Below are 25511 nucleotides of genomic sequence, written 5' to 3' on the forward strand. Positions count from 1 at the left end.
TTGTCCGGTTTTACCATAGCGATATTCTGTTTGACGATGCGTTCCACTGATGCTTTCCATTAGGGAGCCGGGAACTGACGTCTTAGCACTTCCGGTATTCGCATCCAGCCTCATGCGGTTCACGATGAGTTCCATGATACCGGAAGTCACATGTACAGGAGGATTTGCACTCCAAAATGTGGTCCAGATGCCGGAAGGAGGTCTGTGGCGTCCGGAAGTTTGTGCTGAGGAGTGCGGGTTTTAAATAGTTGGCGCCACCACGGCCAGAGTCAGCTCCTGGCACATACAACTTGGCGTTTTTTGTGGGAAATCCACCATCCTCCCGCTTGTGAGTAGGAAAAGTGCCTTGATATTTATGTTTCTTGCTCTGGCATTGGTTGATTGTTTGATGTCTATAACATATTGGCCTTCTTTTAGGCATCATTAGTGGGATAGAGAGCTCTCTTGTTTTTTCCTTGGTGACCTAAAAAAAAATGTTGTGTTGACATCTGGCTGTAGAGCTAAGTATCATAGTTCTATCATTTTTGTATATCTACCCCGATTTATTTACCCCCTGATGAGCCTGACAAATGTTAGGCGAAACGCGTCGGGGCTTTCGCGTTGACGGTGGTGATGTCCATTCCATAGGACAACCAACCACCCTCTACCTTACTGTTATTATCTTTCTCCCTGATAAGGGTGTACTAGGGACCGGATAGCACTAGGTTTGGGGACAGGGAACCACCACCATCAGGGGGTCGCCCTGGGCTCAGCAGTCTTCAGGGCCTGTAGGGTAAGTTTTTTTCTGCCCCACCCTTGTGGACTATACCTATATCCATTTACCTAAATCTTTAGTGTCTATTCCGTCACTATGAATGTTTTTCTTGTTGGGGGCCACTATTCCCCTATGTAAAAATTGTGGTAAGTGTAGTACACTACTGTTGGTATTTACATACCAATACCCGCTTGACTTTTAATAAAGGTATTTTTAAAAGTCACATTTACTGTATACTTGTATTTTACCTCTAAAAACTGTTGTCACAAGACATCCTGGTAGAAAACTTTAATACCAATAGTAATCTAATGCTTTATTAACTTTATTTTAACTCAACTTTACTTTTTCCTGATATCTATACATAATACTCCCCATATCTAGCTGAGGATCTATTTCTCTGTGTAAAGGCAAATTCTAAGCCAGAGCTGAGTGTCACATATGAGAAACATGATTACATCTTCTGCTTTTGTCCCCAGTGTGCTGATCTCTAGCCTTTTCAATGAAAGGGAGAGGGAATTGTGCAGGGGTGTTACAAAGCAGCGCTCCAAGGATTCAGCCCCACCCCCTGGTGCTCCATTTGCATATGAATGCAAATGCAGATATCTAAGAAATATATAATTTTAATCAGCATGATCGCCACTACCAGACATTATGCCTGGTTTAATAGGGTTGATCATGCTGACAGAGGCTCTTTAATCTTCCCTTGGTTTCTGTATTCTTATACTTTTCTGCAACACTGCAAGGGTTAACCTTTCCCTTTGTTCTTTGTCCAGCTGATTTTCAATGTGATTATCAGCCCTCCTACATATACAAGTCGGTTTGCTCCACCCTGTGCCTGAGCAATATGTCTCCACAGATATTGCCAGTTTCTGTTTGATTCTGCTAGTTTGCAAGTCCATACTAAAGAGCTATAATCCATTTGTCTTCCTGTGTACCGACTTGCGACTGAGTCCTGGACTCTGCCTCTCTGGCGCCTGCCCTGACCCATGACTGTTCACTGTGCTGATCCGGAGATGCCTGCCCTGACCTCTGAAATGAAATACGGATTTGCAAGAACTCTAATTGCTCTTATCTGTATCTGATTCCTGAGTACAACTATAGCCTGATCTCTTGGTACTTCACACTAGTGTCTCTGATTCCCAAAGGTCATCAGCCAACCACACTGGTTGGTTGGCATAGTGGACCCATAACCCCGATCTTGACAAGGTGGTCCATCTAGTATTGCATAGTGTCGGGGGGTAATAATTCAATTAAGAATTATTAATTATGGTCATAAAAATAATGAATCATAAAAAAATAAAATTTATAAAATTTTTCATAAATTCTTAAAATCATGACCGTGTGAATTGTAGACAACCTAATTGATACAATTCACATCTTAGTCCGCCTATTTCCTCAGATAAATAAGTTCTTTTTGACGTGAGATGAGATTAATGATAAAATGTAGTTCTGCATTATACAATAGTACACAGGTATTATAAAAATATGCAGATTTATTGGTTACAAGGTTATAAACATATATAAGTAAATAAACACAATGATACATGCAAATGAATATATATAGCATTAATATAAAGCATTACGAGCTTAACAATACATGTGAGTGGAAATAACTTGTCACATTATAACCAAGCTATTATTAGGTTAGGATATCGAAATATAAACATAAGTTATATACATTACTTCTGTTCACAGAAAACCTCACGATTAGAGTTGAGCGAACACCTGGATGTTCGGGTTCGAGAAGTTCGGCCGAACTTCCCGGAAATGTTCGGGTTCAGGATCCGAACTCGACCCAAACTTCGCCCCGAACCCGAACCCCATTGAAGTCAATGGGGACCCAAACTTTTCGGCACTAAAAAGGCTGTAAAATAGCCCAGGAAAGGGCTAGAGGGCTGAAAAATGTAGGTAAATCCCCTGAAAACAAATGTGGATAGGTAAATGAATAAAAATAAAAATAAAATAAATTAAAATTAACCAATATCAATTAGAGAGAGGTCTCATGGCAGAGAATCAGGCTTCATGTCATAGCAGAGAATCAGGCTTCACGTCACCCACCACTGGACCAGGCCACTGTCAGATATTTAAGCCCCAGCCCCCAGACAGAGGAGAGAGGTCCCATAGCAGAGAATCAGGCTTCAAGTCATAGCAGAGAATCAGGCTTCAAGTCATAGCAGAGAATCAGGCTTCTATCACGATCGGCGTGACTATCACACACGTGACACAGAGGGAGGGAACGAGGAAGGCCCTGCCCAAGTGAGAGGGAAGGTGGTGACCCCTGACTCACCTTACGGCTGGCACCTAGCTGCCCTGACGTCCCTAGACGGGTTCCTCACCCGTACGCCGATCACGTGCCTAAACCCTGGCTTTCCCTAAGCTGAGCCCTAGATAGTGAACAGGGCGGTGGGAACACTAGTCCGCACCACTAGCTCTAAAGGAAAACACCAAGGGGAGGACAGACAATACAGACTCAACATATAATCCCAGGTGGGCGATCACAGGAGACAACAAGAAGTCCAACAGGGATCCGGAGGGTAGCACTCTGGAACGACAACCAGGATTCACGACTCTAGTGGGTCAGTATAGAAGTCCAGGCAGGAAGCTCTATAACTGGCAACTAGAGAAGTGTGAGGGGAGAATATAAGGAGATTGGGAGAAACAGCTGAGGAGGAGAAGCTACGGATCCCTGAGTGAGACAAAAAGGATAGCAAGGCAAACACAGAAAACAATCACAAAGAAACAACGTGATCTTTAGATATAGAGCGCGCAGCCACCCGCTGCGACTTCCTGACCCCGGGTATAACGGAGTCAGACGTGGCTCTTGATACCCTCGTGACAGTACCCCCCCTTTCACGAGGGGCCTCCGGACACTCAGGACCAGGTCTCTCCGGATGAGAGGCATGGAAAGCCTGAATTAACCTGTTGGCGTTTACCTCTGACGCTGGAACCCACATTCTTTCCTCGGGACCGTAACCCCTCCAATGCACTAGATACTGAAGAGAGCGGCGGACCCGACGAGAATCAACAATTCTGGCTATTTGAAACTCCAGATTACCATCCACAATAACAGGAGGAGGTGGCAGCGGTGATGGTTCTAGAGGTGGAACATACTTCTTGAGTAACGATTTATGGAAGACGTTATGGATCTTAAAAGTCTGAGGTAGCTCCAAGCGAAAAGCCACAGGGTTAATGACGGCTACTATTTTATAAGGACCAATGAACCTAGGGCCCAGTTTCCAAGAGGGAACCTTCAACTTAATATTCCTAGTAGACAACCACACATAGTCATTCACTCCTAGGTCCGGACCTGGCGACCGTTTCTTATCGGCCATGCATTTATATTTACCACTCATCTTTTTCAAGTTAGCTTGCACCTTCTGCCATACCGATGAAAGAGATGAAGAAAACCTTTCCTCTTCGGGAACCCCAGAAGACCCCCCCTCTTTGAAAGTACAAAATTGGGGATGAAAACCGTATGCACCAAGGAATGGTGACTTGCCAGTGGACTCCTGATAATGATTATTTATGGCAAACTCAGCTAACGGTAAATATGATGACCACAACCCTTGGTTTTCAGAGACAAAACACCTTAAATATGTTTCTGTCCATTCGACTGAGGATGGAAGGCTGAGGAAAAGGACAAGTGTACCCCCAAACGGGAACAAAAAGCTTTCCAAAACTTAGAAATAAACTGGGTTCCCCGATCCGAAACCACATCGGAAGGGACCCCGTGAAGCTTCACGATTTCACTGATAAACACCTGAGCTAGAGTCTTAGCATTAGGAAGTGCGGGTAGCGCAATAAAGTGTACCATTTTGCTAAACCTGTCTACTACTACCAAGATAACTGTTTTACCTGCAGACAACGGTAAGTCAGTGATGAAATCCATTGACAGATGTGTCCATGGCCTATTGGGGATGAAAAGTGGCAATAAAGACCCTGCTGGACGTGTATGAGAGACTTTCGCGCGTGCACAAGTAGAGCAAGTAGACACGAAATCCATTACATCCTGACGCAACCTTGGCCACCAAAAACGACGAGATAATAGCTCCAAGGTTGCTTTACTACCCGGGTGCCCAGCAAGTGCCGAATTATGATGTTCTTTTAATAATTCAAGACGCAGGTTTAACGGTACAAACAATTTCTCTGAGGGGCAAGAGGCCGGATCGTCCCCCTGGGCCTCTAACACCTTTCCCTCTAGAACAGAGTGTACAGCAGAGACAACCACTCCTCTTTGTAAAATAGGTACCGGATCACTAACATTACCCCCTCCAGGGAAACTACGAGATAATGCGTCTGCCTTGGTATTTTTTGCCCCAGGACGATAGGTGATTACAAAGTTAAATCTGGTAAAGAATAGCGACCACCTAGCTTGTCTAGGGGTGAGACGCTTAGCCGATTCTAGGTACAGAAGGTTTTTGTGATCCGTAATCACCGTGACGGGGTGGATAGCTCCCTCTAAGAAGTGACGCCACTCTTCAAGCGCCAGTTTAATCGCCAACAGTTCCCTATTTCCAATATCATAGTTCTTCTCTGCAGAAGACAATTTTTTGGAAAAGAAAGCGCAAGGACGCCATTTGCCAGGAGACGGACCCTGAGACAATACAGCCCCCACTCCCACCTCTGACGCATCTACCTCAACAATAAAAGGCTGGGAGACATCAGGTTGAATTAGAGCAGGTGCCCAGGTAAACCTCTCTTTTAGAGAGGAAAATGCATTTTTAGCGGCGTCTGACCATTTGGAAAAATCAGTCCCCTTCCTAGTCATGTCGGTAAGGGGTTTAACGATCACTGAATAATTTTTAATGAACTTTCTATAGAAATTTGCGAAACCCAAAAACCGTTGTAGGGCTTTAAGGTTCTCAGGAAGATCCCAATCTAAAATTGCCTGGACCTTCCCAGGATCCATACGGAAACCTGAAGCAGATAATAGATATCCCAGGAACTGTAATTCCTGAACGGCGAAGACACATTTTTCAATTTTCGCATATAATTTATTCGTCCGTAGGACCTGCAGTACTTGCCTGACATGCACCTCATGTGTTTTCAGATCAGCCGAATAAATTAAGATATCATCTAGGTATATGACTACAAACCTGCCGATGAGATGACTAAAAATATCATTAACGAAATGTTGGAAGACAGCAGGGGCATTGGTCAGACCGAAAGGCATAACTAGATTTTCATAATGCCCCTCAGGGGTGTTAAAAGCTGTCTTCCACTCATCCCCTTCCTTGATACGAATCAGATTGTAGGCCCCCCTAAGATCAAGTTTGGAGAACCACCTAGCACCCGCAATCTGATTAAAAAGGTCAGGAATGAGAGGAAGAGGGTATGGGTCTCGGATGGTTATCTGGTTTAGCTCACGGAAATCTAGGCAAGGACGCAGGCCCCCATCTTTCTTTTTAACAAAGAAAAACCCTGCAGCCACGGGTGAAGAAGAGGGTCTGATGTGTCCCTTAGCCAGACTCTCGGAGATATAATCTTTCATGGCTTGTCTCTCGGGACCCGAAAGATTATACAACCTGGACTTGGGTAATTTTGCACCGGGAATCAGGTTAACCGGGCAATCATAAGGACGATGAGGTGGTAGCTTCTGACAACCCTTTTCAGAAAAAACGTCCTCAAAGTCCGAAATAAATGTAGGTAGGGAAGCTATGGAGGCGATTGTTATTTAAGCAATTCTCTCTGCAATGCTCACTCCACTCCAATATCTCCCTGGCCTGCCAATCCACCACTGGATTGTGCGCTACCAACCAGGGAAGACCCAATACCACAGGAGAGGGAAGGCCCTCCAGAACGTAACATGAAAGACACTCATTATGGTGGTCCCCTACCCGAAGGTGTAAATTATGAACAACGTGGGTGAGGTTTCTCTGAGACAGAGGAGCAGAATCTATAGCGAATACGGGAATAGGTCTCTGCAGCGTACAGAGAGACAAACCCATAGTGCGGGCAAAATGGGCATCTATCAAATTTACCCCTGCTCCACTGTCTAGAAAAAAAGAAATAGACTCCGTCTTAACACCAAAAACAATAACCGCTGGTAACACAAATTGAGATGTTCGTATGGAGGAAACGTATACCCCCCGGCTGACATCCTCCACACAGCCTGGGGTTAGTAGTTTTCCGACGGTCTTTTGTTTTTGAGAAAGGAGGGACAGACATTAATGAAATGACCCCTCCCCCCACAGAAAAAACAAGCCCCCCCCCTACGGCGAACCTCAGGAGGACGGACCTGACGAGAAGTTCCGCCTAGCTGCATAGGCTCATCTAAGTCAGTACAGACTAACTGTTGCTTGGGAGCGGTAACCAATTGCTCAGGAATTTTCGATCTCTCCCTAAGACGTCTATCAATTCTGATAGAGAGGGACATAACAGCATCAAGGGAAAGGGGGGTCTCATACAGCGCCAGTGCATCCTTAACCCTTTCAGATAACCCAGAGCAGAACTGACTCCTGAGAGCTGGGTCGTTCCACTGAGTATCCGTAGCCCACCTACGGAACTCTGAGCAATATTCCTCTGCTGACCGATCTCCCTGCAAGAGTCTCCGTAACTTCGACTCAGCCAGGGCGACTCGGTCAGGGTCATCATATATGAGACCCAAAGCCCCAAAAAATCCCTCCACTGACTGGAGAGCCTGGGAACCAGGGGGTAACGAGAACGCACAGGATTGCGGGTCCCCCTGAAGCAGGGAAATGACAATCCCTACCCGCTGTTCTTCATTACCTGAGGAGTAAGGGTGCAACTTAAAATATAATTTGCAGGCCTCACGGAACGTAGCAAATTTGTCCCTTCCCCCAGAGAATCTGTCAGGAAGAACAACCTTGGGTTCTGTAACAACCTGGTTACCCATAGCAACCGCTGGGCGTGCGGTCTGCTGCATTTGCTGCTGTTGTTGGAGGACAGACGCCTTCAATCCTGCCACCTCCAAAGACAGGCCTTGAAGCTGTTTTGCCAAGGCAGCAATAGGATCCATATTGGATTCTAAGTAGAGAAAAAAAAACACAGAGGGAGGGAACGAGGAAGGCCCTGCCCAAGTGAGAGGGAAGGTGGTGACCCCTGACTCACCTTGCGGCTGGCACCTAGCTGCCCTGACGTCCCTAGACGGGTTCCTCACCCGTACGCCGATCACGTGCCTAAACCCTGGCTTTCCCTAAGCTGAGCCCTAGATAGTGAACAGGGCGGTGGGAACACTAGTCCGCACCACTAGCTCTAAAGGAAAACACCAAGGGGAGGACAGACAATACAGACTCAACATATAATCCCAGGTGGGCGATCACAGGAGACAACAAGAAGTCCAACAGGGATCCGGAGGGAAGCACTCTGGAACGACAACCAGGATTCACGACTCTAGTGGGTCAGTATAGAAGTCCAGGCAGGAAGCTCTATAACTGGCAACTAGAGAAGTGTGAGGGGAGAATATAAGGAGATTGGGAGTGGCAGACAAGAAACAGCTGAGGAGGAGAAGCTACGGATCCCTGAGTGAGACAAAAAGAATAGCAAGGCAAACACAGAAAACAATCACAAAGAAACAACGCGATCTTTAGATATAGAGCGCGCAGCCACCCGCTGCGACTTCCTGACCCCGGGTATAACGGAGTCAGACGTGGCTCTTGATACCCTCGTGACAGCTTCATGTCATAGCAGAGAATCAGGCTTCATGTCATAGCAGAGAATCAGGAAAACAAAATACGTCCCACGGCGCAAATTACCGTCAACCAGTCACCAGGATCAAGAAGGAATCTTTTATTGCAGCAATACAACGCGTTTCGGGGAATCACTCCCCTTCATCAGGTACAAAGAAGCTGCACAAGTGTAACAGCATGAAGCTACAAACATTTATACTTACAAAAGTACCGCCTTAAGGAGGTCACAAGGTCAAAGGGGAGGGGTTATGGGTGTAGTCTAGATAGATAGGGACGAGTATAATGTGCATATCAGCAAATCCTCAAAACGAGCTGCCGATGTGCACATCTCAATTGTATTAGTACAATATATAGCAAAAAATCGCGCTAATGACAAACTGTTTGGCAGAGGTTTCACTTGACTGCGCCCATAAAGGGGCCGACCCTAAAGTGCATACAATTGGAAGCGCATCAAAAAGCGCATAGTCGCGCGCACTAATGATGCGGTCCCATAAAGTGTTCGGGACCCGCATCACATGAGCGGGGTCAGGTCACGTGAAAACCGTTGCCTAGTTACACGGACGCTTTGACGGCGAAAAAGCCGTCTGCTATAGAAAAAACTAGTTAGCGTCTTCCGGCCCGACGTCACGTGATGATAGCCAGATCACGTGGAGGCCGCTACTAAGTAACAGAGGATGCTCTCACCTGGAGGCCGCTGCTAAGTAACAGGGATGCTCTCAGAACATAAAAGCAGTCCGCATGGGTCTAATTTATGGTAAGGATCATATACATGTATTAGTGCCCCACAAACATAATGATTGGATTCCTGGAAGAAAATGCATTACATCACATACAAATGTAAGGAGGTGGCATATATAACCTTAAAAAAGGATGAAAGTAAAAAAAAATATTAATAAATAAATAAATAAATAAATGGTACATAAAACAATTATATAAAAAATATATGCAAATGTATACATACTTCTAAGAATAGAATTAAACAGATAATGCCACACATTTGAGGTGTCAGCTAGAACATTCTTTCTGGTGGAAAGAATGCATAAAGATATAAAATATATAAAATCCGAGCACATGATCAATGACAGTCACCAGTAAGGAGTGTGTGGGATGGAAATGCGCGTGCAGTTGTTGGAAATACACGCATACATCCAAAAGTTCCCCCCAGGACTCCAACCGGTGTGACTGCCACCGAAAAGTGCCATATTGAAAGTGCAGCCAAATGATGCACCTATTGATTCATGAAAAAAGGGGGGTTCAAGACAATAGATAAATGATCAGGGTCTGGATCTAATATGGGGAGAAAAAAATTAATAAAAATAAATTATATATATATGCATATCTATTTCTCTTACTACTCCATTAACTAATGTTGTTGATTGTATTGGATCTATAAATTAATTTCAAATGCCTCATTTAAACCCTGAGGATTCAGTTTATAAATCCAGAACATTTCGCATCTTTTGTTTGTATAATGTTCCGGCTGTCGGCATGAATTTTTTCTATAGGTAAAACAGAAATACTGGAGAAGAGACCCTGATGTTTATCCGTAATGTGTCTTGATACACTGTGCTGCATAAATTTCTACTTAGTGTTTGAACGGTGCTTGTTCAACCTATTGCGCAATGTTTGTGTAGTGCGCCCCACATACTGTAATCCACACTGGCATTCAAGTATGTAGATCACATTATTTGACCCACAATCCATTGGTTGTTTAATATTAAAAATTTCGCCAGTAGTATTATTGCGAAAAGAGGTGGAATTTCGTATGGAGAGGCAACACAAACATTTGGGTTGTCTGCATTTTGTACTACCCACTGGTCTGGATGGCATGAGTGAACTGGCAATTGACCCAGCTACTTTATTGTGGTGAAGTTCGCGTAACTTGCTGGGTGCTAACAGATTTTTGAGGGTTTTTGCTCTCCTGAAAGTTAGAGGCGGGTGGCTTGGTAAGGATTTGCCTATATAAGGGTCTTTTTTAATAATGTGCCAATGTTTGGAAAGAATATTTCTCACATCATTATGATTACTACTATAGGTAGTGATGAAATTGGCACTCCTATTTTTATTTTGCTGTTTAGCCTCTGCCTGATATTTATGGCTGGCTTATAGGCAATCTTCTTGTGTAAAGGCCTTGGCTCGATTATAAGCCGCCTCAATAACTCCATGGGGATAGCCTTTTTTCTGAAATCTCTTGCGAATTATCTCACTTTGTGAGATAAAATCCCTAGTTAGAGAACAGTTCCTTCTCAATCTCTTAAATTGGCCAAAAGGGATGTTTCTTCTTCCACTTCTTGAAGTGAAGACTGGAATACTCAAGGTAACTATTGCAGTCAACCTTTTTGAAGAACGTACGTGTTATGATTTCATCACCTACAGCATTCATTTCTAAAGCCAAGAATTCAATTCTTGAACAATCATATGTCCCAGATAGAGTTATACCCCAATCAGAGGAATTCAGATGTTTAATGAAATTCTTGATAGAATCAGAATCTCCATCCCATATAAAGAACAAGTCGTTTATATAGCGTCGATACAAGACGATATTATCTGACCACTGGGTGGACTTTTAAATATATTGATCTTCGAATGCTCCCATGAAAAGGTTCGCAAAACTGGATGCGAATCGCGTACCCATTGCGGTACCTTTGCACTGGAGATATAGTTGTTCACCAAAAGAGAATGTATTGTGTGTCAGAATGAATTGGGTTGATTTCAATATAAACAACTTCTGATCAACAGGTACAGAGGGATCTTTATCAAGAAAGGAATCAACGCACTTGATCCCCAATTCATGGTCGCAACATCAAGGGCTATCCACGAATATGTGTTCTTCCATGCGATTCCTTTGAGTGTTGTAATTAAAGAAGTGGAATCTTTCAAGTAGGAAGGTAGTTGGATAACATATTTTTGTAACAAGATGTCCACATAATGGGACAAATTGCAGGTCAAGGAGGATACCCCAGAAATGATGGGGCGGCCCGGAGGATTCTGAAAATCCTTATGAATTTTGGGTAGATGGTAAAAAAGTGCCATTACTGAATCTGTTTTAAGAATATATTCTTGTTCTTTTTTACTCAGTATATGTTTTGCTGAGTCAATCAGGGTCCTCAATGCCACCCTATGTTCCCCAGAAGGATCTTTTTCCAGAGGAAGATAGTAGTCGGTATCCTACAAAATGTGGAGAGCTTCTATGACGTAGTCATCTCTATTTTGGATGACCACGCCTCCACCCTTATCGGCATTACGAATAACAATTGAGGTGTTTTCATATAGGCTTCTTACTGCCTTGGATTCTTTGGGATTGAGATTGTGGTTCAGAATAGGTTTCTGATTGATGGAACGAAAATCGTCCATCACTAAATGATAGAAAGTGTCTATAAAATTCCCCTTGTGATGGGTCAGGTAAAATGTTAAGGGGGGGTTTTAAACTCGTAGAGACATATTGTGTTATTGCTGAGGTAGATGGAGCCTCATTAGTATGTTCAATACTAGGTTTGTTTAGACCATCCAGTAGGCTAAAATGTCTTTTTAATGTTAGTTTCCTAACAAAATTATGTAGATCTAAAAAAAGATCAAAACCCTTTATGCCTGATGTTGGGCAAAATGAAAGACCTCTTGCTAGAAGTGATGTTTCCTCCACATTTAAAAAATAAGAGGATAAATTGAAAATTTTGATATCATGATCTGATTTCTCTTTTATTTGATTCTTCTTTTTACTTTTGCCTCCCCTACAACCTCTTCTAAGTTTTTTCTTTTTACTGATCTTTTTCCCAGGGGATGGAAAAAATTTGTGATTGTTACCGTATTCTGGCTTTTCATTATCGGGTATATCGTAGTTGGTGTGAGCACCGTTGGAAGGGATAAAAAAGAACTCTGACCTACCTGAGGCGTCATATTAAACGTCTCTGTAAGTTTCGGGCTGACTCCAGAACTTGAGTGGTTGGGAGACGTATGGATGGAGGCCCGATTGAGGGAAAGGTCATGGAGCGTGATGATTGAATCCAACTCCAGATCAGTGAGGATGGGTGGTGAGGATGGTGATTGGTGAAATGTGGGGTGACTGGGTCTAATGGTGGGGGAAAAGGAAGTGGGAGGGAGATTGAGGGGTGCACAGCTGGAAAGAATTTCTGGGTCAAAACCCCCAGCAGCGATTGGGATAGGAGATCCCAAACAAGCAGACCTGGATGCGGGCTCCAAGTGGGGATCCCCCCCAGCGCTCACCAATTGAGTTGACCCAGTGGGACAAATGGATTGTGATGTTTGCCTCTTGTGTGTGGGGGTGATAACTGTCACTGAGGTTGGTGACATGGATGAACTAGTGATAGGACAACTAGTGTTGGTGGTGTCAGAATTGGCCGGCAGTGTTGCCCTCACCTTTGTAGTGTCAGGTTGTGATGCCTGAAGTCTGTTTTTACTATTGACAAAAGTGACCGCCCTATGGGTTTTGGGCAATGTGGGGTGTGAAGTGGAGTGAATAGGACCACGTTTGTGGTAAGTCAAACCACGTTTGTAGTGGTTTGTGGTTTGACTTACCACAAACTTGGTCCTCAGCAATAACACAATATGTCTCTACGAGTTTAAAACCCCCCTCAACATTTTACCCGACCCATCACAAGGGGAATTTTATAGACACTTTCTATCATTTAGTGATGGACGATTTTCGTTCCATCAATCAGAAACCTATTCTGAACCATAATCTCAATCCCAAAGAATCCAAGGCAGTAAAAAGCCTATATGAAAACACCTCAATTGTTATTCGTAATGCCGATAAGGGTGGAGGCGTGGTCATTCAAAATAGCTCTCCACATTTTGTCGGATACCGACTACTATCTTCCTCTGGAAAAAGATCCTTCTGGGGAACATAGGGTGGCATTGAGGACCCTGATTGACTCAGCAAAACATATACTAAGTAAAAAAGAACAAGAATATATTCTTAAAACAGATTCAGTAATGGCACTTTTTTACCATCTACCCAAAATTCATAAGGATATCCTCAGAATCCTCCGGGCCGCCCCATCATTTCTGGGGTATCTTCCTTGACCTGCAATTTGTCCCATTATGTGGACATCTTGTTACAAAAATATGTTATCCAACTACCTTCCTACTTGAAAGATTCCACTTCTTTAATTACAACACTCAAAGGAATCGCATGGAAGAACACATATTCGTGGATAGCCCTTGATGTTGCGGCCCTTTATTCCAATATCGACCATGAATTGGGGATCAAGTGCGTTGATTCCTTTCTTGATAAAGATCCCTCTGTACCTGTTGATCAGAAGTTGTTTATATTGAAATCAACCCAATTCATTCTGACACACAATACATTCTCTTTTGGTATATTCTTTTCGTATATATTTTTTATATAATTGTTTTATGTACCATATATTTATTTATTTATTAATAATATTTTTTACTTTCATCCTTTTTTAAGGTTATATATGCCACCTCCTTACATTTGTATGTGATGTAATGCATTTTCTTCCAGGAATCCAATCATTATGTTTGTGGGGCACTAATACATGTATATGATCCTTACCATAAATTAGACCCATGCGGACTGCTTTTATGTTCTGAGAGCGTCCCTGTTACTTAGCAGCAGCCGCCAGGTAAGAGCGTCCTCTGTTACTTAGTAGCGGCCTCCACGTGATCTGGCTATCATCACGTGACGTCGGGCCGGAAGACGCTAACTAGTTTTTTCTATAGCGGACGGCTTTTTCGCCGTCAAAGCGTCTGTGTAACTAGGCAACGGTTTTCACGTGACCTGACCCCGCTCATGTGATGCGGGTCCCGAACACTTTATGGGACCGCATCATTAGTGCGCGCGACTATGTGCTTTTTGATGCGCTTCCAATTGTATGCACTTTAGAGTCGGCCCCTTTATGGGCGCAGTCAAGTGAAACCTCTGCCAAACAGTTTGTCATTAGCGCGATTTTTTGCTATATATTGTACTAATACAATTGAGATGTGCACATCGGCAGCTCGTTTTGAGGATTTGCTGATATGCACATTATACTCGTCCCTATCTATCTAGACTACACCCATAACCCCTCCCCTTTGACCTTGTGACCTCCTTAAGGCGGTACTTTTGAAAGTATAAATGTTTGTAGCTTCATGCTGTTACACTTGTGCAGCTTCTTTGTACCTGATGAAGGGGAGTGATTCCCCGAAACGCGTTGTATTGCTGCAATAAAAGATTCCTTCTTGATCCTGGTGACTGGTTGACGGTAATTTGCGCCATGGGACGTATTTTGTTTTCCTGCATCCATTATCCTCTTGGAGGCTCCACGCTTCTCCATTTGAAGATTCCACATGGTTCCATGGCTGCAGACCGCCATATCCAGACGTCCAGGCTTACTAGACCAACCTACAATAGTTATGTGCCTACATTTGCACAACCACACAAGGTGAGCCTTGCTCGTTCTCTCTGCCTATCATTGTATACCCACAGAATCACCCTATGGTGCGCCCATCTGTTTTTTTACAGTTGTAACCAGCATGTTATATCAAATAGCAGAGAATCAGGCTTCAAGTCATAGCAGAGAATTAGGCTTCATGTCATAGCAGAGAATCAGGCTTCACGTCACCCACAACTGGAACAGGCCACTGTCAGATATTTTTAGGCCCCGGCACCCAGACAGAGGAGAGAGGTCCCATAGCCGAGAATTAGGCTTCATGTCATAGCAGAGAATCAGGCTTCAAGTCATAGCAGAGAATCAGGCTTCATGTCATAGCAGAGAATCAGGCTTCATGTCATAGCAGAGAATCAGGCTTCACGTCACCCAGCACTGGAACAGGCCATTGTCAGATATTTAGTCCCCGGCACCCAGACAGAGGAGAGAGGTCCCATAGCAGAGAATCAGGCTTCATGGCATAGCAGAGAATCAGGCTTCAAGTCACCCACCACTGGAACAGGCCACTGTCAGATATTTTTAGGCCCCGGCACCCAGACAGAGGAGAGAGGTCCCATAGCCGAGAATTAGGCTTCATGTCATAGCAGAGAATCAGGCTTCAAGTCATAGCAGAGAATCAGGCTTCATGTCATAGCAGAGAATCAGGCTTCATGTCATAGCAGAGAATCAGGCTTCACGTCACCCAGCACTGGAACAGGCCATTGTCAGATATTTAGGCCCCGGCACCCAGACAGAGGAGAGAGGTCCCATAGCAGAGAATCAGGCTTCATGTCATAGCAGAGAATCAGGCTTCAAGTCATAGCAGAGAATCAGGCTTCATGTCATAGCATAGAATCAGGCTTCACGTCACCCAACACTGGAACAGGCCATTGTCAGATATTTAGGCCCCGGCACCCAGACAGAGGAGAGAGGTCCCATAGCAGAGAATCAGGCTTCATGTCATAGCAGAGAATCAGGCTTCATGTCACCCACCACTGGAACAGGCCATTGTCAGATATTTTTAGGCCCCAGCACCCAGACAGAGGAGAGAGGTCCCATAGCAGAGAATCAGGCTTCATGTCATAGCAGAGAATCAGGCTTCATGTCACCCAACACTGGAACAGGCCATTGTCAGATATTTTTAGGCCTCGACACCCAGACAGAGGAGAGAGGTCCCATTGCAGAGAATCAGGCTTCCTGTCATAGCAGAGAATCATGCTTCATGTCACCCAACACTGGAACAGGCCACTGTCAGATATTTTTAGGCCCCGGCACCCAGACAGAGGAGAGGTTCATTCAACTTTGGGTTGCCCCGCAATATAATGGTAAAATGAAAATAAAAAAAAGGATTGAATGAGGAAGTGCCCTGGAGTACAATAATATATGGTTAAGGGGAGGTAGTTATAAATGTCTAATCTGCACAAGGGATGGACAGCTCCTGTGGGATCCATGCTTGGTTCATTTTTATGAACGTCAGCTTGTCCACATTGGCTGTAGACAGGCGGCTGCGTTTGTGTCACGAGTTGGAGGTCCCAGGAGAGACCACCGCGTCGTCAAGCAATAAACAAACGGAAATCAGGTACAGACACATAAGAGTTTATTGCACAAATAAAAACCAGGGAAGGCAGCACAGACAAAACATGAGCTCTGTGTACCGTCAGCACAGTGGGAGAAAACCCCCACTGCGCTACTGTCTAGTAATACTCCAGAGGGGCGTGACTAAGCAACTGCTGGTATTCACTAGGGCCCCAGAAGGTAGGGTTAGGTTTCGCCGCAGGAATTTGCCAGAGTCCACTCTGGAGCGTGAACTAGACAGTGACAGCAGAAACGAATGGACAACAGGTACCAGAAGGTACCAACGGCACATAGGCAAACATAACAGACAGGCAAATACAAAACAGGGCAACTAATAACACAAGCAGAAATACATAGCAAGGAAACAGGAGTGACAATGAGCAGAGAAGGACTTGCTCCACCAGCGGTATACTGCGTGGCCTTGCGCATGCCACTCTGCTGCAAAGGCTTGCTGAACACAGACATATGAATACAGACAAAGTAACTAAAACATAACTGGCAGAACAGATAACAGAAAGACAGGAAAGAGGACGTCAATGAACAAGTAGGGAAACCCACAGAGTACAGACAGACAGACACGGATCCCATGGGTCAGCAGCATGGGAGAGAGAGTACAAACCAGGAGCAGGACAGGACAAGACAACACACACCAGGAGAGCTGACACAGAACTGAGGAAACCTCAGCCTTATATACAGGTTCCATGGGTGCAGCAGAGAGGCCACACCCATGGAGCAGACAGAGAGGATTAACTCCTAATACGAACACAGGGGAGTTAACCCATACAGAACCACAAATGACACTGAAACGAAACTTCAGCGAGGAGTGCCGAACAAGCAAGGACGGAAGGTCACAGCCAGAGATAGTGGCTGTGACAGTTTGACTGTAATGACGCCCCCTGCCGTGCTGAATACACGTTCAGACAAAACGCTGGCCGCCGGGCAGCCCAGCACCTCCAAGGCATAAAAGGCTAGCTCTTTCCACGTGGACAATTTGGAGACCCAGGAGTTGAATGGGGCCGAACCATCAGTCAGTACGTTGAGGGGTGTGCACACGTACTGTTCCACCATGTTAGTGAAATGCTGCCTCCTGCTAACACGTTCCGTATCAGGTGGTGGTGCAGTTAGCTGTGGCGTGGTGACAAAACTTTTCCACATCTCTGCCATGCTAACCCTGCCCTCAGAGGAGCTGTCCGTGACACAGCTGCGTTGGCGACCTCTTGCTCGTCCTCTGCCTTCGCCTTGGGCTTCCACTTGTTCCCCTGTGACATTTGGGAATGCTCTCAGTAGCGCGTCTACCAACATGCGCTTGTACTCGCGCATCTCGCATCTCGCATACCGGGGATCCAGCAGGGTGGCAACCCAGTAGTCCGCACACGTTAAAATGTGGGCAACTCTGCTGTCGTTGCGCAGGCACTGCAGCATGTAGTCGCTCATGTGTGCCAGGCTGCCCAGAGGTAAGGACAAGCTGTCCTCTGTGGGAGGCGTATCGCCATCGTCCTGCGTTCCCCCCCAACCACGCACCAGTGATGGGCCCGAGCTGCGTTGGGTGCCACCCCGCTGTGAACATGCTTCATACTCATCCTCCCCCACCTCCTCCTCATCCTTGTCCTCCTCGTCCTCCAGTAGTGGGCCCTGGCTGGCCACATTTGTACCTGGCCTCTGCTGTTGCAAAAAACCTCCCTCTGAGTCACTTCGAAGAGACTGGCCTGAAAGTGCTAAAAATGACCCCTCTTTCTCCTCCTCCTCCTCCTGGGCCACCTCCTCTTCCATCATTGCCCTAAGTGTTTTCTCAAGGAGACATAGAAGTGGTATTGTAACGCTTATAACGGCGTCATCGCCACTGGCCATGTTGGTGGAGTACTCGAAACAGCGCAACAGGGCACACAGGTCTCGCATGGAGGCCCAGTCATTGGTGGTGAAGTGGTGCTGTTCCGCAGTGCGACTGTCCCGTGCGTGCTGCAGCTGAAACTCCACTATGTCCTGCTGCTGCTCTCACAGTCTGTCCAGCATGTGCAAGGTGGAGTTCCACCTGGTGGGCACGTCGCATATGAGGCGGTGAGCGGGAAGGCCGAAGTTACCCTGTAGCGCAGACAGGCGAGCAGCGGCAGGATGTGAACGCCGGAAGCGCGCACAGACGGCCCGCACTTTATGCAGCAGCTCTGACATGTCGGGGTAGTTGTGAATGAACTTCTGCACCACCAAATTCAGCACATGCGCCAGGCAAGGGATGTGCGTCAAACCGGCTAGTCCCAGAGCTGCAACGAGATTTCGCCCATTATCGCACACCACCAGGCCGGGCTTGAGGCTCACCGGCAGCAACCACTCGTCGGTCTGTTGTTCTATGCCTGCCACAACTCCTGTGCGGTGTGGGGCCTGTCCCCCAAACATATGAGTTTCAGAATGGCCTGCTGACGTTTACCCCGGGCTGTGCTGAAGTTGGTAGTAAAGGTGTGTGGCTGACTGGATGAGCAGGTGGAAGAAGAGGAGGAGGAAGCCGAGTAGGAGGAGGAGGCAACAGAAGGCAAAGAATGTTGCCCTGCGAAAGGACGTGCGCCAAACAGCTCTCCGCCTGGGGCCCAGCCGCCACTACATTTACCCAGTGTGCAGTTAGGGAGATATAGCGTCCCTGGCCGTGCTTACTGGTCCACGTATCTATGGTTAGGTGGACCTTGCCACAGATGGCATTGCGCAGTGCACATTTGATTTTATCGGATACTTGGTTGTGCAGGGAAGGCACGGCTCTCTTGGAGAAGTAGTGGTGGCTGAGAACAACATACTGTGGGACAGCAAGCGACATGAGCTGTTTGAAGCTGTCTGTGTCCACCAGCCTGAATGACAGCATTTCATAGGCCAGTAGTTTAGAAATGCTGGCATTCAGGGCCAGGGATCGAGGGTGGCTAGGTGGGAATTTACGCTTTCTCTCAAATGTTTGTGAGATGGAGAGCTGAACGCTGCCGTGTGACATGGTTGAGATGCTTGGTGACGGAGGTGGTGGTGTTGGTGGTACATCCTCTGTTTGCTGGGCGGCAGGTGCCAACGTTCCTCCAGAGGCGGAGGTAGAGGCCGAGGTGGCAGCAGCAGAAAAGGTAGCAGGGGGAGCCTGAGTGAGTTCCTTGCTTTTAAGGTGTTTACTCCACTGCAGTTCATGCTTTGCATGCAGGTGCCTGGTCATGCAGGTTGTGCTAAGGTTCAGAACGTTAATGCCTTGATTCAGGCTCTGATGGCACAGCGTGCAAACCACTTAGGTCTTGTTGTCAGCACATTGTTTGAAGAACTGCCACGCCAGGGAACTCCTTGAAGCTGCCTTTGGGGTGCTCGGTCCCAGATGGCGGTGGCCAGTAGCAGACGGACTCTCTTGGCGGCGGGTGTTCTGCTTTTGCCCACTGCTCCCTCTTTTGCTACGCTGTTGGCTCGGTCTCACCACTGCCTCTTCCTCCGAATTCTGAAAGTCAGTGGCACGACCTTCATTCCATGTGGGGTCTAGGACCTCATCGTCCCCTGCATCGTCTTCCACCCAGTCTTCCTCCCTGACCTCCTGTTCAGTCTGCACACTGCAGAAAGACGCAGTAGTTGGCACCTGTGTTTCGTCATCATCAGAGACGTGCTGAGGTGGTATTCCCATGTCCTCATCATCAGGAAACATAAGTGGTTGTGCGTCAGTGCATTCTATGTCTTCCACTGCTGGGGAAGGGCTAGGTGGATGCCTTTGGGAAACCCTGCCAGCAGAGTCTTCAAACAGCATAAGAGACTGCTGCATAACTTGAGGCTCAGACAGTTTCCCTGATATGCATGGGGGAGATGTGACAGACTGATGGTCTTGGTTTTCATGCGCCATCTGTGCGCTTTCTGCAGAAGACTGGGTGGGAGATAATGTAAACGTGCTGGATCCACTGTTGGCCACCCAATTGACTAATGCCTGTACCTGCTCAGGCCTTACCATCCTTAGAACGGCATTGGGCCCCACCAAATATCGCTGTAAATTCTGGAGGCTACTGGGACCTGAGGTAGTTGGTTCACTAGGACGTGTGGCTGTGGCAGAACGGCCACGTCCTCTCCCAGCACGGGTCCACTAACACCACCACGACCATGTCCGCGTCCGCGTCCCTTACTAGATGTTTTCCTCATTGTTACCGTTCACTACAATAAGAAAAAAATTATTTGGCCCAATGTATTGAATTCAAATTCAGGCCTTTTTTTACAGGCACCTAACACTATCTGGCTATCTATTTAGGTACCGTATTACACTAATACAGGCACAGCAGTAACGACAGATTTAGCTGAATATAAATTGTAGGCCTAGTATTTAGGCCCTGGATGACAGGTATACGTTTACGGACAGAATTAGACTTGGAAATGCACGGTAGCGTGTGAAGTTATTGAGGATGACCCTATACGCACCTTCAATCTAATATACCCTTTTATGGATAGATTTAAACTTGGCCTGATACAGCAGAAACCACTGATTTAGGGAATTGCTAAGTTGGGAATTGTATTTCAACCCAGAACAAAAACTGTGCTTTGGCGGACACTAAATAAATTGACCAGGCACAGCAGTAACAACAGATTTAGCTGAATATAAATTGTAGGCCTATTATTTAGGCGCTGAATGACAGGTATGCGTTTACGGACAGAATTAGACTTGGAAATGCATGGTAGCGTGTGAAGTTATTGAGGATGACCCTATCAGCACCTTCAATCTAATATACCCTTTTATGGATAGATTTAAACTTGGCCTGATACAGCAGAAACCACTGATTTAGGGAATTGCTAAGTTGGGAATTGTATTTCAACCCAGAACAAAAACTGTGCTATACAGTTCGGGTTCGCTCATTCCTACTCATGATATCAAGATGGGCATGTCTAATCCTGGACATCATTATAGAATGCTAAATACATTCCACCCCTCTCTAACCAACTACACATCACATTACTTGAAGATGGGCAAATCCATCCAAGGATATAACTTAGAAGAGATAACTGTATCCTTCCGCCCCATCCTGGACTATTTTCACATATATAACTTTGGTAAAACTATTAAGACAAATAACAGGGATCTAGGATCTTAAATGGGAAGGACTTGAAACAAGTCTTTCCTGTGGGAATCCATCACTTAGCTTGGCAAAGAATGGTATATATATATATATATATATATATATATATATATATACACAAACCGGATTCCAAATAAATTGGGACACTATACAAATCGTGAATAAAAACTGAATGCAATGACGTGGAGGTGCCAACTTCTAATATTTTATTCAGAATAGAACATAAATCACGCAGCCATGATGTTGTGATTGATGCAGAATGTGGTCTGGGATTATCTTGGTGAAAAAAGCAGGGTCTTCGCTGAAAGAGATGACGTCTGGATGGGAGCATATGTTGTTCTAGAACCTGAATATATTTTTCTGCATTGATGGTGCCTTTCCAGACATGCAAGCTGCCCATGCCACACGCACTCATGCAACCCCATACCATCAGAGATGCAGGCTTCTGAACTGAGCGTTGATAACAACTTGGGTTGTCCTTGTCCTCTTTGGTCCGGATGACATGGCGTCCCAGATTTCCAAAAAGAACTTTGAATCGTGACTCGTCTGACCACAGAACAGTCTTCCATTTTGCCACACTCCATTTTAAATGATCCCTGGCCCAGTGAAAACGCCTGAGCTTGTGGATCTTGCTTAGAAATGGCTTCTTCTTTGCACTGTAGAGTTTCAGCTGGCGACGGCGGATGGCACGGTGGATTGTGTTCACTGACAATGGTTTCTGGAAGTATTCCTAAGCTCATTCTGTGATTTCCTTTACAGTAGCATTCCTGTTTGTGGTGCAGTGTCGTTTAAGGGCCCGGAGATCACGGGCATCCAGTATGGTTTTACGGCCTTGACCCTTACGCACAGAGATTGTTCCAGATTCTCTGAATCTTCGGATGATGTTGTGCACAGTTGATGATGATAGATGCAAAGTCTTTGCAATTTTTCGCTGGGTAACACCTTTCTGATATTGCTCCACTATCTTTCTGCGCAACATTGTGGGAATTGGTGATCCTCTACCCATCTTGGCTTCTGAGAGACACTGCCACTCTGAGAAGCTCTTTTTATACCCAATCATGTTGCCAATTGACCTAATTAGTGTTAATTGGTCTTCCAGCTCTTCGTTATGCTCAAATTTACTTTTTCCAGCCTCTTATTGCTACTTGTCCCAACTTTTTTGGGATTTGTTGACAACGTGAAAATTGGAATCAACGTATTTTTCCTTTAAAATGATACATTTATTCGGATTAAATGTTTGATCTGTCATCTACGTTCTATTACAAATAAAATATTGACATTTGCCATCTCCACATCATTGCATTCAGTTTTTATTCACAATTTGTTTAGTGTCCCAACTTTTTTGGAATCCGGTTTGTATAAATAAGCAATCATTTAATGCTTTGCTAGATTATGAGTCTTAATTCTTCTGCAGGTAGAATGAAGCCTCACAATATCCTAAGACTACATCTCAGTATGGAGATGATCAATTAATTTAATCATTTATTTATTTGCCAATCTAGATGGTATAATTTCACCCACACTATCAAATTAGTCTTAATAAAATGAAATATCATTTTCTGTGTCTCTTACCAAGTCCTAGTAGGAATCTCACTTCTGTTCCTAGGGAAGCTGGGTGGTCCATCATAGCACATCTCACCATGGCTTTCATCTTTATAGATCCCTCTAGAGAGCTCAACTTCTCTTCTCTTTCTCCTTTCTCTCTCTCCTCTTCTACCTTCTGTGTATGGCTTATGATCACAAACTTATCAGTTAGACACACCTTCCTAGTTTGGAACTTTCCAATCATTGTCGGATGGGCGTGACCATTGATAAAAGATGTGACATCATAACCTTACCCAGAATGCACTTTTGCTACTGTTGTATTGTCAACAACTGATACCTAGGTGGCACTGCTGTATAAGCTATTTGAATCATAGTATAAAGGGTTAACTTATGTAAGTCTGAATATACATTTGACCTTAAAAGCTTTAATTCAAAGCCATAGGGATTAATTCTGACACTTGTAGCAATTAGAGACAGACCTCTAGGCGTCTCTCTGAATGTTTCTCACACTGTTAATTTATGGGCCATACTGATATGAATGGCCTTGTTTTCTCACAGAGATATCAGTACCTCCTCTCACACCAAAGATGTGATTAATTGTTACAAAACACACATCTTCACAGACACTCTTTTAGAGACAGATATTCTCCTAATGAGAAAGATATATTCAATATACTGAATACATGTTGTCTTCGTAACATATAACAATATAATATAAACAAATATATATATATATATATATATATATATATATATATGTCCTACTGATTGTCTTATGCTAAGGACTAACTAAGGCTCATTAAATGAATACAGGAATATTATATATTTTGCTTCATTTATAAATGCCTAATTGTATAGGTAATTATCACCAGCTGCATAGAGCTTATCTTTATCTCCCGTCATAAATTTAAAAGTAGACAAGGAGGATTCTTCTCAGACTGGTACATTCATGAGAAGAATAACACTAAAAAGCAGAAACTTTTGTGTGACCTTACTTCGGCCTACTCAAGACATACAAAATTGCAACTATAGTCGAGCATGGCTCTTAAAGGTAATGAACATCCATCTTGACTAGAATGAATTGGATATCAATGCATTTACCTATGAAAAGGCACAACAATAGGTAGAGCAGATGCTTTTTTTGTGATGGGTAGATCTCGCTTTGGAAGACCACTAGTGTCTATGTATTGCTTGGAAGTTCACTGATTTCAATCCACAGAAAAGATGACCACTGCCCAACAAGTTCTTTAGACAAAACTAAATGATTGTGCTTTCATTAGGCTCTAACAGAAGCACCACCCCTTTATCAAAGAGAATAGTGGCTTATGAGAGAACTACATATGTTCATGTATTAACAACATTTTATTTCTCTTTCTCCTATATGATTCTAGCGCCAACTGACAACTCTCCCCTCAATGGACTGGGCTGCCCATCCTGCTTATCTGTTAACTCTACCTGGTGTTACACTGATGAAACCATACACTGCAGAGGGGATGAGACTATGTGTTTTCTTATGCAGACAACACAAGAATCAGGTATAATTTTTTATTATTATTTCTTTTATTTTACTTTAAAGAAAAGCATTGACAAAGATTGAGATAGACATAGAAACATAGAAACATAGAATGTGTCGGCAGATAAGAACCATTTGGCCCATCTAGTCTGCCCAATATACCTGAATACTATGGATAGCCCCCGGCCCTATCTTATATGAAGGATGGCCTTATGCCTATCCCATGCATGCTTAAACCCCTTGCATGAACTAGTGAGCACAAAAGATATCCTTGCATGAACTAGTGAGCACAATTCTTACACAATTATGGGCTGTCTTTGTGTTAAGAAATAAGGAAGGACCAACATACAGATTTGTCCAATCTTACCTTTGCTTTGATTTGATTAAGGACCTAAATTTCTCATGACACAAATTCCATACAATAATGTGACATGCTAACAAAACCCTTACCAGGCTGCAATGCATACCACAACCATTGGGTAGCCACACATATAAAATTAGAGATCTTGTGACAAAATTTTGAGAAATCATGTATTTTTTGTTGTCAAGTTGGTCATCTCACACCACATGTCTCAGTGTATATGGAGTCAAGAGCAAATGTAAAGGACACATCTGTATGACTCCTTTTGCATGCTACTTTTATTGGCATCACAGGCTCGCAATACAAGGGCCAACTGATATTATTTATTTAGTTAGTTTAGAAAGTCTGCATATTTCAGGTCTAATATTGTGTTAAATGAAAGTCCTTCTGTGGATCTTTGCAGGATCAATGTCAACTTCAACAGCCTTTCGAGGGTGCGCATCAATGTCTATCTGTGATCTTGGCAGTCAGTCCCAAAATAAGACCGGATCATTCACTGTGGTTAAGATTAACTGCACGAGAGCCAGCACCAGCGAAAGCACCAGCGGTAGCACCAGCGGCAGCATGAGTGTCCATAAAGTCGTCTTGACTTCAGCCATTGTGTGTCTCCTGCTGAAATTGCTCTTCTAGGATTTTTGGAGGAATGTGGCCGAAATAAATGACAAAGACGTATA

General features: G+C 44.6%; 1 protein-coding gene across 2 annotated transcripts in view; it reads left to right on the plus strand.

The window, feature by feature from the left end:
* LOC120992370 overlaps nt 1-25511 on the plus strand; it is an 82842-nt gene extending 57331 nt beyond the window's left edge. For both annotated transcript variants that reach the window (XM_040421324.1, XM_040421316.1), the window contains 2 exons: nt 24355-24498; nt 25241-25511. In XM_040421324.1, coding sequence (XP_040277258.1) covers nt 24355-24498; nt 25241-25467 — 371 coding nt within the window. In that variant the 3' untranslated portion in view covers nt 25468-25511. The remainder of the gene's footprint in view (nt 1-24354; nt 24499-25240) is intronic.

The sequence above is a fragment of the Bufo bufo genome, chromosome 1 (assembly GCF_905171765.1).
Source record: "Bufo bufo chromosome 1, aBufBuf1.1, whole genome shotgun sequence".
In the NCBI taxonomy this organism is placed as follows: Eukaryota; Metazoa; Chordata; class Amphibia; order Anura; family Bufonidae; genus Bufo; species Bufo bufo.